Raw genomic sequence first — 14,336 nt, forward strand, 5'->3', positions numbered from 1 at the left:
CTGGGTTAGGGTGGACACAAAAGAGACAGCTAGTGACCTTTATCTGGTTTTGGGCATTTTGAGTTCTCCATATCCATCTTAGTGTCCATCATTCAAGAATCAAAATTCATCTGAGAAAAGTGGCATTGTTCTTGATTATAACCAGTATGTTCAACACACATCTTGGAGGCATAACTGGCACTCTTTCATGTCAAGCACAGCAGAACTTTAACTGTTGGAAATAGAGTTGACAGTAAAGTTGGCATTTTGTATGACTTTGTAGCTTCCTTCCTACACTGATCCTGAGTGTGCTGTTGTGGGGTTCAGGTGGTATTGTGTTCAAGAATGTACACAAATCCCTGAACTGATGATGTATGAGGACAACACTCAGTTGGATATGATCATTTGGGTCAATTTTATTTTAATGTACCATTGGTTCCTAGTTACCTTTTATGGTCTAAGATGGAAATGGGTTGGGAGAGAGAAAAGCAAGATGAGGAAAGTTGTTCACATGAGCTTTATTTATACTTAGAAATATTGATTTATGGGTTGTGTTAGTGAGGTCCAATTGTGAAGAGACACCATGACCACAGCAACTCTGACAAAGAAAAAGCATTTAGTTGGTGGTTTTCTTCTTCAGAGATTCAGTCAATTATCATCATGGCAGGGAAATGGTAGCATGTAGGCAGACATGGTGCTGTTGTATCTTGAATTCAGGCAACAAGAAATAGACTCTCTCACCAGGAGCAGCTAGAGCATAGGAGACCTCAAAGCCCACCTCCACAGTGAAACATATCCTTCAACAAAGCCACACTTCCCAATAGTACCACCACTCCTTTGGGGGCCATTTCATTTCAAACTACCACCTGGGTCTGTGTCCAAAGTAGTGGTGATTGTAGCTTGTATTCTTGACAGTTGGGTGGGTCTTGAATACCACCAAAGACAAGAAGGCCTCAGCTCAGATAGGAAATGTCCTCTCTTATTTCATCAAACTGGCCTGGGTAGTGAGCATGCTGAAAGTTTTCCTGTAGTTTCACCATTGAGAACACAAGGGATCCAAGTTCATCTCTACTTCCATCTCTGCAGCAGGACCAAGCCTTTTTCCTGAGGAGGAGATAACTATGCTGTCTCCATAACTTTCATGTACTCTGCTTCACCTGGCTGTGAAGATGAATAAAGAAGATGCCAGCTTGGCCCACAGCTGTTTGGGGATGTTCATTCACACTGCATGAAGATTGTCCATATTGTGCCTCACTTGCATAAGGCACCTGATTGGTTTAATAAAGACATGAATGGGTAATAGCTAGGCAAGAGAGAATAGGTGGGACTTCAGGCAGATGGGGGAACTCAGGGTCAGAATCTGGCCTGAGAGGAGAAACCATTGAGCCATGGAGCGAGCGAGTTGGACATACAGAGGAGAGGTGAGGAGCCATATGGCAGAAAGTACACTGATAGAAACAGGTTAATTTAGGTTGAAAGAGCTAGCTGGGAACAAGCCTATGGTAATGGAAACGTTTTCAAAATTAATAATAAGTCTGTGTCATCATTCAGGGACTGGTGGACCACAGAAAGTCCAACAAGTAATACCTGACACACACAGCACTGGTTTGAAATGTTACCCTGGGTGTGGACCAGAAAGCATGCAAGGTTTTAAAGATACTGTTTCTTATGTCAAATGGTAACCAGAAAATTGATCTTCTATTCATTTCCTAATGTTAGGAAAGGACTTAAGCAAGTAAAGTAAAAAGAAAAAAAAGCCCTGGGTGCTGTGCATCATAGCACATGTTTTTAATCCTAACATTAAGGCAGAAGATTTCAAGGACAAGCCTACATAGCAATTTCAAGACCAGCCAGGGTTGCACAGTGAAATCATGTCCCAGAAAAATCTAAACTACTGGCCTGCAGCACTACACACACAATTTATACTATTATCAAGAAAGTCCAGAAAAGGAAATTGACTAAGTATGTTGTATCACAATAAATACTAAGAAATTCATTTTGTGGGAAGGTCTGTGAAAAATAATTTTAAGTGAAAAAGACAAGGAAAAGTGGCAAATGCACACAAAACATTTTAATTTTAAAAGACTGTTGATTTACAGTTACACCTTGTTTTAAGCAGAAAACAAAATCACTTTGTTATTCTTTATGTTGCTCTTATTCTAGATGAAATAAAATGAGCTCTCTTTTTTAAAGAGGTGTGGTCTCTTACTTCTTTGTGAGCCAAGTCTCTAAACAGTCTCATTTCATTGTTCTCTATAGATCAGAACATCCCTAATCAAACATTGGAGGAAAACAAAAATGATTTTAAAGTTTGCGGATCAATAAGAACTCCCTGTTTAGCACACAGTTCAATGGGTGGAGCCCCCACACCACTAGAGGATGATGGGAGTTAAAGGATGCTTAAATACTGTGGCTGGGTTGCTCCGGGAAGATACTGAGCTGATTCCTGGCAACATGAAGGCTCTCCTCACCCTGGGGTTCCTCTTGCTGTTTGTCACTGTCCAGGCCAAAGTCTTCGACCGATGTGAGTTTGCGAGAACTCTAAAAAGACATGGAATGGATGGCTACAGGGGAGTCAGCCTGGCAAACTGTAAGTCTCCTCTTCTTGATCCCTCCAGATAACACCCCCTGCAGAACAGGTACGAGGAGGAAAGAGTGAGCAGAGAGGGAGCTGGAGCCAATAAGTGTCTAGGATTCCTGTGTGTTTGACTTGGTTTTATTAAAAAACTCAGCATTTGTCTTCTTCCTCATAGATACTGGGGTGAGGGCATGGGAGGGGGCATCTGTGCCAGGCTAAGACAATAGGACCTGGGGTGCTCTTGGAGTGTCAATGGATTTTCCAGTTGCTTCAGACTCAATAGCCTACAGGGGTCTGAGAAAAGACAGGAGGCCTCACTCATTTAGAACTTGAGTTCTGAGAGCCTGGAGTGACTGGTATCTGTCTTCATTTCTTTTCCCATGGCATGGATCTTTTGAGGGAATATTCTTAAATGTATTGAACTTCCTATATAGGGCAGAGGGATTCTACTTCCCTCTAGTTGCTGATTAAATGAGGTCCTCTGGACTGAGAATGAAATGATTTTGTGTGCTTCTTCACTCTAGAATGGCTTTATGTTCTACACAATGGAAGACAAGGATGAGGAAAAGTTTTTAATGGCTGACTCCACCTATACACTAGTATGCTAGTATGCTTTTCAGTTTTGATTAAGATGCCTACTGTTCTATAAGTCATTGTCCATGAATGAGCAACAGACAGATGTATGTGTGGATGGATGGAAGAATGGATGGATGGAAGATGGATGAATGGATGGATGGATGGACAGATGGGTGGGTGTGGCAATGGATGGATATGTGGATAGTTGGATAGGTGAATTGATGGGCAGGTGAATAGATGGATTGGTGGATGGATGGATTGGGGGTTGAATAATGGATGGATGGATGGATGGGTGGGTGGAAGGTTGGGTGGGTGGATAGATGGATGCCAAGAACCTTTCTTGTTCTAATCTTTTCCATATCAATATTCTCAATAGCCATTTATGATAATGCACACCCCTGGAATCCCAGCAATGGGACACTGAGACAGGAGATTACATATTCTGTGCCAAGGAGGTAGAATACTTAGTGACATAGTCAAGAACAAATAATTCTAACATGCAAATTCTCCTTGCTTCTGAGAACATCTCTCTGAGGAAATCATCATTTTTCTCATAGGGACATCTTTATTGGCATGTGTATTTGATATTAATGTATAAAATCCACCTAACCACTATTTATGATTCTGTTTTAGACAGAGATATCTCAAGAATACATGGAGAGAGAGAAACAATGGGAAAAAAAGCTATTTCAATTTGGGAGTAGAAGGCATGGTTTCACTGTATAGCACTCGCAGGCCTGGAGCTTATATGTAGACCTGGTTGTTTACAAACTCACACAGATTCAGCAGCCTCTGCCTCCCAGCTGCTGGGATTAAAATGAGCATGATTATGACCAGTTCTTCTATTTGAGTTTTTTAAAAGGACCTAATACTGTTTATTCTCAGTGCAAACAGATTTGTCCTCCAAGAGATTCTCTTTCGGGCACAGTAAAGTCACATGCTGACTAGGTACAGCAGTTCCACCTACTTGAAAGGCAGATGCAGGAGGATTAATTGAGACCAGAGACTACCCAGAGTCAGACACAGTCAGACCTGGCCTGAGCTAGTGGTACCATATTTTATAATTTAATCATATGGTTGTTTTGATAAAGTAAATCACTTGTAAAATACACAAGATCAAAGAGCTAGTTATCGGTGCGGTGGTGGCACACGCCTTTAATCCCAGCATTTGGGAGGCAGAGGCAGGTAGATCTCTGTGAGTTCAAGGCCAGCCTTGTCTACAGAGTGAGTTCCAGGACAGCCTCCAAAACAATACAGAGAAACACTGTCTCAAAAAACAATTCAAATACCTCATTATGGAATCCAATACACATAATTTGCTGTTGCTGTTTATTATGAATATTTCTTTTCTTTCTAGGGGTGTGTTTGGCTCAACATGAGAGTGGCTTTAACACAAAAGCCACAAACTACAACCCTGGACCCCGAAGCACCGACTATGGGATATTTCAGATCAACAGCAAATACTGGTGTAATGATGGCAAAACCCCGAGATCAGTGAATGCCTGTGGGATACCCTGCAGCGGTAAGACAAGGGAGGTTTAGAGGGACAGCCAATAACCCACCTTCTCTTATGTGCAAGAGCCAGAACACTGAAGGGAGCACCAGGAACTTGGGGAGACTGTCTTGACTGCCAGAAGGTCATTGTTATTCACATCAAAATTAGCCAAGGAGGACATTAGGCTTAGGGTATAGTCTAGTGAAGCCCTGCCTGCCAATCAGAGGATCCTTTGTTCTATCTCCAAAATTCACTCAATGGATAAACAATATAAACTGAACTTGGAAAGGTAGCTTGGACAGAACATTGCCTAATTTAAGGTTTGACCCTCAGCACCCAAATAAATGCTGAGTTTGGTTGCACGCATTTGTGGGACCTGAACTGGGGAGTCTGACACAGGTAGATCCATGGGGCTAACTGGTCAACCAGCATAGCCCAATTTGTAAGCCAGTTTCAATGACAGACCCTCTCTCAGAAATAGTGTAGGCTACTTCTAGGGAACAGCTTCTGAGGTTGTCCTCTAATTTTTACATACACAAACAAACATGCGCAGGTTCACTGGTACACATACCACCATATACAGAGACACACATGTTAAATTAGTAGAAAATTTAAAAATAAAAAGCTGGCAATATTAAAAATTGGTGGTTTTCTTAACCTATACTCATATGCACTCACACATACATGGACACATAATTAAAATTAATGAAGAAAATGTTTCTAAGGGTTGTCATTTTATAGCATAGGAGAGTTTCTGGAATATGTACTAATTAATTGTAAATGACCTTATTGATGTTTTGTCCTGAACATTTGTATTCTTGCTGTTTACTTAGTGGTAGTTAGGGATATTATTGTAGGGTCATTTTTGACTGAATGAATTTTGTTATAAATATTTTTTTAAACATATACAAATGACGGTAGTAGTATAACACAGACCATATGACAGGGTACCACAAAGTCCTGGTATTTTGTTCAACTGGCTTCTATGTGCATGTATTGATGCACTCTTCCTGTTGACAGATTAGTTAATTACTAATATCAAATTTGTTTTAAAACTGTTTAGTTTACAAGTCCAAACCATCCAAGAATTAGACGGACATTGTATCTTCAAACAAAATAGCAATGGTTTATATATTTAAGCAGAAGCTTCTTTTCAACAAGGAAAAGATCAGACAATGTTCATGTCTGTATTGAGGCCTGGGATGGTGGAACATGAATTCAAATGCCACGATGGAAGTAACGTATAATGTTTAGCACATGCATTGAATTGGTCAAAGTTGTTTTACATTTCCAGTGTGGGAATGGAACCGAAGCTTGCTATACTTTAGTGAAGCACTCTAAACATTGAACTATTATTAATTCCTACTCTGTTACACTTGGTTGTTACAATTTTCAGGAGAAATGAGTTTGTGGAACACTTTTGCAGCCCACTTGGCCTACTTATAAGGCATTTTGCATGCTCACCTACAGTCATCGGAAAGCAGTAGAGCTACAGGGAAGAGGAACATTACTCCCTGTTGAGTGCTCAGAGAGTTGATGCAACTGGGAACCTTTGGACATTGCTTTTCTAGTCTGTAAATCTGTGCTGTAGGTCCATGTAAAGTTACATCATGGGCATGTGTACTCACATAAAAACGTACACAGACTTTACATTTTACACAAATTAAATTATGCTTTCACATCTCCATAAAATGGTTATTACTGAATACTACAACCATAATAAGAAACACTGACCTGAATTCTCATTTTAAACATTGAATAAAATTGCAGTAGCAATATTTTATATGTTGAAAATACCACACTTAAGCCGGGCGTTGGTGGTGCACGCCTTTAATCCCAGCACTCGGGAGGCAGAGGCAGGCGGATCTCTGTGAGTTCGAGGCCAGCCTGGTCTACAGAGCGAGTTCCAGGACAGCCTCCAAAGCCACAGAGAAACCCTGTCTCGAAAAAACCAAAAAAAGAAAACACCACACTTAAATGTTATTTACTTATTATGTATTCAGTGTTCTGCTGGCAGAGGTCACCTGATCTTATAGTTGACTGTGAGCCACCATATAGTTGCTGGGAATTGACCTCAGGATTTTGGAGAGCAGCCATTGCTCTTACCACTGAGCCATCTCTCCAGCTTCAAGTCCTGATTTTTAAAGCATCTGGCTCCTTTTATTTTACTGATTATTAATTGTTAGGAGGAGTTTTACTCACATAAAGCTTTTGAATTTTTGCAATGTTTTTCTCTCTCTCTCTCTTTTTTTTGTTTTTACGAGACAGGGTTTCTCTGAATTGTTTTAGAGGCTGTGGGTCCCGCCTAGCCTCGAACTCACAGAGATCCGCCTGCCTCTGCCTCCTGAGTGCTGGGATTAAAGGCGTGCATCACCACTGCCCGGCACAATGTTTTCTCTTTTTAAAAAAATTTGTTAATGTTAAATACCAACCAGGGTTCCCCTCCTCCCACTTTCTCCCCCACTTCTCCCTCACCCCACCCCCACATCCACTCCTCAGAAAGTCTAAGCCTGCCATGGGGAGTCAACAGAGCCTGGCATATCAAATTGAAGCCCGTCTGCATCAAGGCTGAACAAGACATCCCAACATAGGAATAGGCTCCAAAAAGTCAGATCATGCACCAGGGATAGATCTCTGGCCCAATACCAGGGACCTCACACACAGACCAAGTCATACAACTGCCACCTACATGCAGAAGGCCTGCCTAGTTCAATCCCATGCAGGCATCACAGCTGTTGGTCTAGAGTCCATGAGTACCCGTGAACTCTGGTCAGCTGTCTCTCTAGGTTTCCTTATGATCTTGACCCCCACCCTTTGCTCATGTATTCCCTTCTTCCTCTCTTTGACTGAACTTCCAGTGCTCAGCCTGGTGCTTTGGTGTGGAACTCTGCATGTGCTTCCATCCTTTACAGAATGAAGGTTCTATGATGACAGTTAGGGTAGTCAACAATCTGATTGCAGGGGAAAGCAGTTCAGACAGTCTCTCCACTCTTGCTAGGAGTCTTAGCTGGGATCGTTTTTGTGGATTCCTATATATATTCAAGACAGGCTGTCTCCACTAAGCACCAATGCATGGACACTTGGAAAATAATTTCTTGTGTTCACTGCTCAGTATCACAGAAGAAAGCTGGCTGGATTTGAAGCAAAAGTGGGTTTTATAACAGTCCTTGTCATTCCTCACCCCTGTCTTTCAGCTTTGCTCCAGGATGACATCACTCAAGCCATACAATGTGCAAAGAGGGTTGTGAGGGATCCACAAGGCATTAGAGCATGGTATGTTGGAGCTAGGGAAGGGGAAACTGCTGGTTGTGTTGATGTATGCAGTGAGTCTTTCTAAGGCCCAAGGGTCCTTCTGGGGTCTGCAGGTTCAGCTGGGCCTTTCACTGCATCATTACTCTTAGGGAATTTCTCCAGAGTGTGAGAATCCCCACACATGACTCCTTCCTTTTCAGGCCTCTGGACTATTTGTAGAATCAGTCAACTGTTCTATGCATGTGATGTCACATTGACACTGAGTATCCCATGGTCTGCTCAGGGTTTGGAGAGAATCACACAGCCATGTAGACAAAGCTCCACCAGTTATTAGCAGTTTCTGGGTGATGCTATAGCCTGTGTTTCACAGTAGATCTTGGCCCAGAACCCAATATCCATTAGTGTCACTGTTACAATATTTCCCTTCAAATGTTTCAGTATGTGTGAAACAGAGGAGACAATTTTAACTATTTTTCTTGTGTCTCACTTTCTTCTTCAGGGTGGCATGGAAAAACCGTTGTCAAAACCGAGATCTCAGCCAGTATATTCGGAACTGCGGGGTCTAACGCTGTTTGCTTCTACTTCAGCTCAATCTGTCTCTTTCTAGCTATAGGGTTAGTTTTGGGAGAGGTCACACATCCTTGGAATTCCCTTTACTCAAGTAGGCTTTAAACAGGAACAGGAGAAAAATGGAGACTGTTTCCTAAGAGGCTTCATGCTGACTAATGTCTTCATTGTTCTAAACAAAGCCATCATTTTTGGTTACCCAAGGCAGCAGATGCTGGTGACAGTGGTCTAGCACGTTGACCGTCACACACATCTCTATCCACCAGTGTTTCACCTATGATGTAAACACATTCAATGTCACCAGGATTAATCTCCATCTTCCCTTTGTTGGATAGGAATACAACAGTATTCACAGGCAACAATAGATCTTAGGTAAATTGGTAGCTGTGTGACCTCCCAGAACTTGTGTGTGGGCTCAGCAGCCAGACAGTTAGAACAGCCGCTGTGTGGGATGAGATGGGTTTTTCAGGGAACAGAACTCTGAGTGGATAGAACTGAGATTCCTGGACTCAGAAACTTGTCATGAATGTGTGACCTTTCAAAAAAGTATGTTCTTAGAGTTGTCTCATTTATACTGCTTAAAAAGGAAATTTTCAACTCATGTCAAAGTCTGTTTTGACCCTTGATAGAGTGTTCCCATGCCTCTTGCAGTTCATGGGGTATTCAGAACAGATTAGTGACTGTGCTGGCTCTTAACTTTCTTAAAGTTCATGCATAAGAACTGACTCTGAGACAGATGAGCTTGGATCAGCAAAACTAATTGTATTGTGAAAAACTACAAAAAGATATTAAATGATTTCAATGCACTCTGTCTTTGTATATGCTCATATGGTGTCCTTGGGGGAAATTCTTCATATGTTGGGAAAAATCAACATGGTACACTAATAGTGTCTTTGCCCTCACCTATTCTAATCCAGAACCTAAATCCTCACCTACATATAGCTAGTACATGTATTCTCACCTACAAATAGCCATTACCTACAGCCTCATATACACATAACTACCTGGATATTTTTGGGATAAAATGAAGAAACAAACTGACCAATGATCCTTGTCCCTCACACGCTCTTATAAAGTGAAACACTTCTCACTTAAGAGTCTCTTCTAACCCAACTTCACCCTACACACACTGCTACTTCTCAAACCCTTTGCTGTCTCTGTGGAATGCTCTGGGCTGTATCCCTACTGATTTTAAATTTGCTTTTGATGTCTTTATTCTCTGACTATGCTCTCTCCCTTGAAGCACTTACTGACCATTAGTCATGATCTGAAAATATCAAATTAAAAACGCTGCAATCAAATAACTGGTTCTTGAGGATTCCGTGTCCTGCCCCACGTGTATCCCCACTGTTCTGCTCTGCTCTTCCCAGGGCATGAGTCCTCACCTTCTCCAGGGCATCCACTGTGTGCATCACACGCTTCCTTTTGACTTAGCGTCAGGTCAGGCATCTGCTCACCTTGGTGGTGTCTGAGTGATCCTGTGACATATTTCTTTTTTCATTTTCAGAATTTAATAGCAATTCTGTCTTTTATCAGTTGTCAATCTCTCACTGTGCTGGATTCCTGAATTAAACTCTCTGGGGGAATATATATGGGGAAAAGTCTAATTAATGCACGTGGGATTGGATGTACTGGTGGTGGTTTTCCACCCCCTAATGTAACCACTAGACCTATACAAAGAGTCTTGCATGTGATTTGCTAACCAAGAATGCATTCAACTCTTCTGCTCTACTCTGACTCAGAGCACTTGCTGGCTAGCTCTGCTTTCCTCTGAGTGATGAGGCAATATCAGTCTCTTAAAACCACCAACAGATCCCCCATCAAAAAGCTCCTACTGGTCTTAAGAAATCCACAGTCAGAAACCAGGGATGGGTGTAGTATGTGTCTATTGGTCAATATTGCTCTAGCTGGTAGTAGGTTTTAATTTGTGATGTTTACCTTTCCTTTTCCTGGAATATACTTGGCATTTGTTATATTTGTTTATAACTTTTTTTTCTTTTTTTAATTTAATTTTATTTATTTTTTTTAATTTTATTTTCCAGTTTAAATTTAGATAAGAATCAAGGTTGCTTCACAAGTCAGTTCCAGGTCCCTCTCCCATTCCCTCCCTTCCTCCCGTGCCCTCTCCCGCCCCTCCACCGTTATCCCCTCATTTCTCCAGGGAGGGTGAGGCCCTCCATGGGGGTGTCCATAGTGTGTCATTTCATATAGGGCAGGGCGTAGACCCTTTCCCAAGAGTTCAGGGTGAGAGTGCACCTCACATTGTTCTATTGGAGTCCAAAGTCCGTGTGTATACTTGGGATGGGTACTGCTCAATAGATTCCCTAGGCCTCTTCACTGACACCCAGATTCAGGGGGTCTTGATCAGTCCCATGCTGGCTTCCCAGGCTAATGCCTGGGATTGTTTATAACTTTTGCATAAGGCCGGAAACCTTCTTCTTTAGACTAAAAGGAGACTTGTAGTGAGCAGCATCTTGCCTGTGAATCTGTAACAGTGGCCACACCCCTTTGGGCGTGGCTTCAGGTGCAGCTGGAGTGGAAAGAGGGACACTTGAGGACAGGTGCCTCTCAGGCAGTCTCTTTCCCTTGGGTCCCGGGTCAGATCTGAAGGGCACAGAGAGTCTGCAGTGATTCTTTATTGTTCTGTGTAAGTTGTTCCCCAATAAAACACCCAGTTATCATTTATCCAGGGTCTAATGAAATCATTACACCCACGCCTTTAGAGGAGCAAGCAAGATGGCTCAGAGGGACAGGTGCCTCCTCCCAGGCCTGGTGAACATGGTGGAAGGGAAAACGGACCGCAAGTTGTTGTGTGGAGTTCACATGTGCTCACACACAGAAAAATTAATGTAAATTATTTTTGTTTTTGTTTCTCCTGCATGCCTCATGGCCCCAGGATTCAGGAGAAGGTAATGGATCTGCTAGAAGTGGAGTCTAGATGGTTATGAGCTGCATGTAGGTGCTGAGAATTGAACCTGGGTCCTCAGCAAGAGCTGTCAGTGTTTAGTGCTGCTATGTCATCTTCCCAGAGCCTTCACTGTTATTAGAAAACAACCCAGAGACACTCCAGATGAGTTTTACCTCTTCTGTCATGATTTCTGAGACATTCACAGGGCCATTACTTCCCTAATGAAGTTGTTGATCAGAGAGGCAGGAGGCTTCTTCTGGAGTCTATCTCCTTCCAAGGGTAGTCAGTGCCTGTCCAGTATCCTACATGCTGTCCAGGAGGTCCCTTTGCTCATCACTCTGGGCCCCAAATAGGAGAGGGATACACAATTAATCTTGGTCCTTTTAGGAAACATGTTCTCATTGATGAACACTGTGCTGGTTTGAATGAAAATCTCTGTATTAGTCTCTGGCATTTGAATACTTGTTCCCCAGCTGATGGTCGTTTGGAAAGGGCTGGGAGGTGTGGCCTTGCTGAAGGAAGTATGTGCCTTGAGGTAGGGTTTGGATTTAAACCACTTCAAGTTAGCACTCTCTGTCACCTACTTGTGGATTGAGACTGAGCCCCCAGCTGCTGCTCCAACCTCCTGCCCCAGCTTCCTGCCACCATGCTGAAACTCTGTCCTTGTGAACTCTAACCCTCTGGACAAGGAAATCCAGTTTATCTCTTCTCTGTAAGTTCTCTTGGCCATGGCCTATCACAGCAACAGAAAAGTAACGGATGCAAACACGAAGGTTTCTTTTCAGTTCTCTGCTCATTTATCATGGACCCCTTGCATCTCTGATCTCCCTGGGGCATTCGTTGTAATTCTATTTCACTTCACAGTGTCCTGTTTCCTTTGGTCCCTTTCAGACGGTGGTTTCCATCCAGTATCTGGTAATCTTCAGCTGACTGACTAAGACCTTGAGCACTAAGGAACTGATTGGAAAATCTGTGATCTTGTCGAGTGACACCAGATGAATCTAAACAGGGTTGACCCATTGTATTGTGGACTCAAACACTGACATCACTGGGTATTTGCTATGGTGTCAGTAGTTTATCCCAGGGACCAATCCTACCCACTCCTGTCTGAGAGAAAATTGTGTCAAAGAGAAAGAAGTGCTGGTTGACAGTGAGAGCCTTCTTGACTGACACCTGTAGTCCTAGCATGTGTGATGATGAGAGGGGATGATTATCATTAATTCAAGGACAGTCTGAAATACAAAATGGAGAGCCTGTGCATCAGGGTGAATCCTGGTGCAAAGCACCACAGAGGGGCTGGAGAGATGGCTAAGCAGTTCAGAGCACTTAGCGGCTCTTGCAGAGGACCCAGGTTCCCAACACCCACATGGTGGTGGCCCATTGTCTACAAGTCCATTAAAGGTGTCTGACACCCTTTTATGCCTTCCATAGGTACACATGGGGTACCCAGACACATGCAAAAGCCAAAATGCCTATGCACTTAAAATAAAAGAATTATTAAAAAATAAAAAATTGTCTTCTCTGTATCAGGATATGAAACCTTTATTTGAAAATACCTACAAGCCTCTTAAGATACTCGTGTAAGAGGGTACAAATCATTATATTTGTGTGTTGGTTCAGTTTGAGTTTTAAGTCCTATTGCTTTACAGTGACCCTTTATGTTTTAACATGGAGAGCAGAGGCAAAGCATGGTGTTTCAATTGTACATATTAGCTGGGTTTCTTTTCTGTTAGTTGTTTAACTTCATAATAGAATGGAAGAAAACTATCTTTCCGGAACAGAACTACCTCCCATTCTTAATGAGCCAGATAATCACAGTGGACTCAGCCTCTGAAGCTGTAAGTTGACAACTCAATTAAATATTTTCTTTATAAGAGTTGTCATGGGGACTGGAGATATGGCTCAGTGGTTTAAGAGCACTGGATCTTCTTCCAGAGGACCCAGGTTCAATTCCCAGCACCCACATAGCAGCTCACAACTACCTGTAATTACAGGGGATCTGACACATGCACAGACATAAATGCAGATAAAATATCAATGTACATAAATAAGTCATTTAAAAAGAAAAAAATAGTCATGGTATCTCTTCCCAGCAATAGAAACCCTAATTAAGACAGAAGTTGGTGGGGTATTGTTGTGACAGGCCTGACCATGATTTTGTTTGGGATATTATGGACTTTTTGGTAGTTTGGGTTTGAAAGGCAGTGGAATGCTTTAAAGGCTTCTTAATGGGTCAAATTAGTAGAAACTTGGAAGACAGAGGTGCCGGATGTGATCTGATGAACTATGGAGTCAAGAGGTTTCAGAGGAGAGCAATGTTAGTATGTGGCCTAGAGACCTGTCTTATGATATTTTGAGGAAAAAAGTGACTGCTCTTTGCCCTTGTTTGAAGAGTCTTCCTGGGTTGTAAGGGAAGAGTTTTGTATTAATTCCATTGGCAGAAGAAATCTCAGAACAGCTTAGTATAGACTCTGTCCTGTGATTATTAGTGATAACTTAAATGAAGATTTATACTGAAAAGGAGCAAGCTGAGCAGGGTAATGGAAAGGGGAGTGGTAACTTCAGGGCAAGTTTCCACCAAGCTAAATTTCCAATTTATGGAAAGAAACTAAAGAAAAGTTTAAAACTGGGTGTGGTGGTCATACCATTAATCCCAGAACTGGGAAGGCAGAGACTGGCAAATCTGTGAGTTTGAGGCCAGCCTGCTCTAGAGATTCAGTTTCAGGACAGCCAAGCTTGCAAAGTGAAGAACAGAAAGTTTGTGAAGATCTAACTGAGTGTGTGTGTGTGTGTGTGTGTGTGTGTGTGTGTGTCTGTGTGTCTGTGTGTCTGTGTGTCTGTGTGTCTGTGTGTCTGTGTGTGGAGGGGCGGTTTTAGTCCCAGCAAGCAGCAGAAGTTGGCAGCTTCGGCCATGTGGTTCTGGCTCTAGAGTTAAGAATAGAGTAAACAGGTTATATAATTTGCCTCTTTGCCTAAAGAAA

At 42.3% G+C, this 14,336-nt stretch overlaps 1 protein-coding gene across 1 annotated transcript; it reads left to right on the forward strand.

Moving 5' to 3' along the window:
• The first annotated feature begins 2,353 nt into the window (after positions 1-2,353).
• On the forward strand, positions 2,354-9,253 carry LOC101831964 (lysozyme C-1-like). Its single transcript, XM_040754831.1, has 4 exons — positions 2,354-2,569; positions 4,491-4,655; positions 7,823-7,901; positions 8,380-9,253. Exons 1-4 carry the CDS (start codon positions 2,359-2,361, stop codon positions 8,444-8,446), a joined length of 522 nt encoding a protein of 173 aa, XP_040610765.1. The 5' UTR covers positions 2,354-2,358; the 3' UTR covers positions 8,447-9,253.
• Positions 9,254-14,336: the final 5,083 nt, after the last annotated feature.

This window comes from Mesocricetus auratus, unplaced genomic scaffold (genome assembly GCF_017639785.1).
Source record: "Mesocricetus auratus isolate SY011 unplaced genomic scaffold, BCM_Maur_2.0 Super-Scaffold_100011, whole genome shotgun sequence".
In the NCBI taxonomy this organism is placed as follows: Eukaryota; Metazoa; Chordata; class Mammalia; order Rodentia; family Cricetidae; genus Mesocricetus; species Mesocricetus auratus.

Bases quoted from the DNA above. Each gene is read 5' to 3' on its own strand.
- LOC101831964 (XM_040754831.1), top strand. From the start codon at position 2,359: ATGATGGGAGTTAAAGGATGCTTAAATACTGTGGCTGGGTTGCTCCGG. The intron at 4,656-7,822 runs GTAAGACAAGGG...CCTGTCTTTCAG, and splicing joins CTGTGGGATACCCTGCAGCG to CTTTGCTCCAGGATGACATC. The intron at 7,902-8,379 runs GTATGTTGGAGC...TTTCTTCTTCAG, and splicing joins CCACAAGGCATTAGAGCATG to GGTGGCATGGAAAAACCGTT.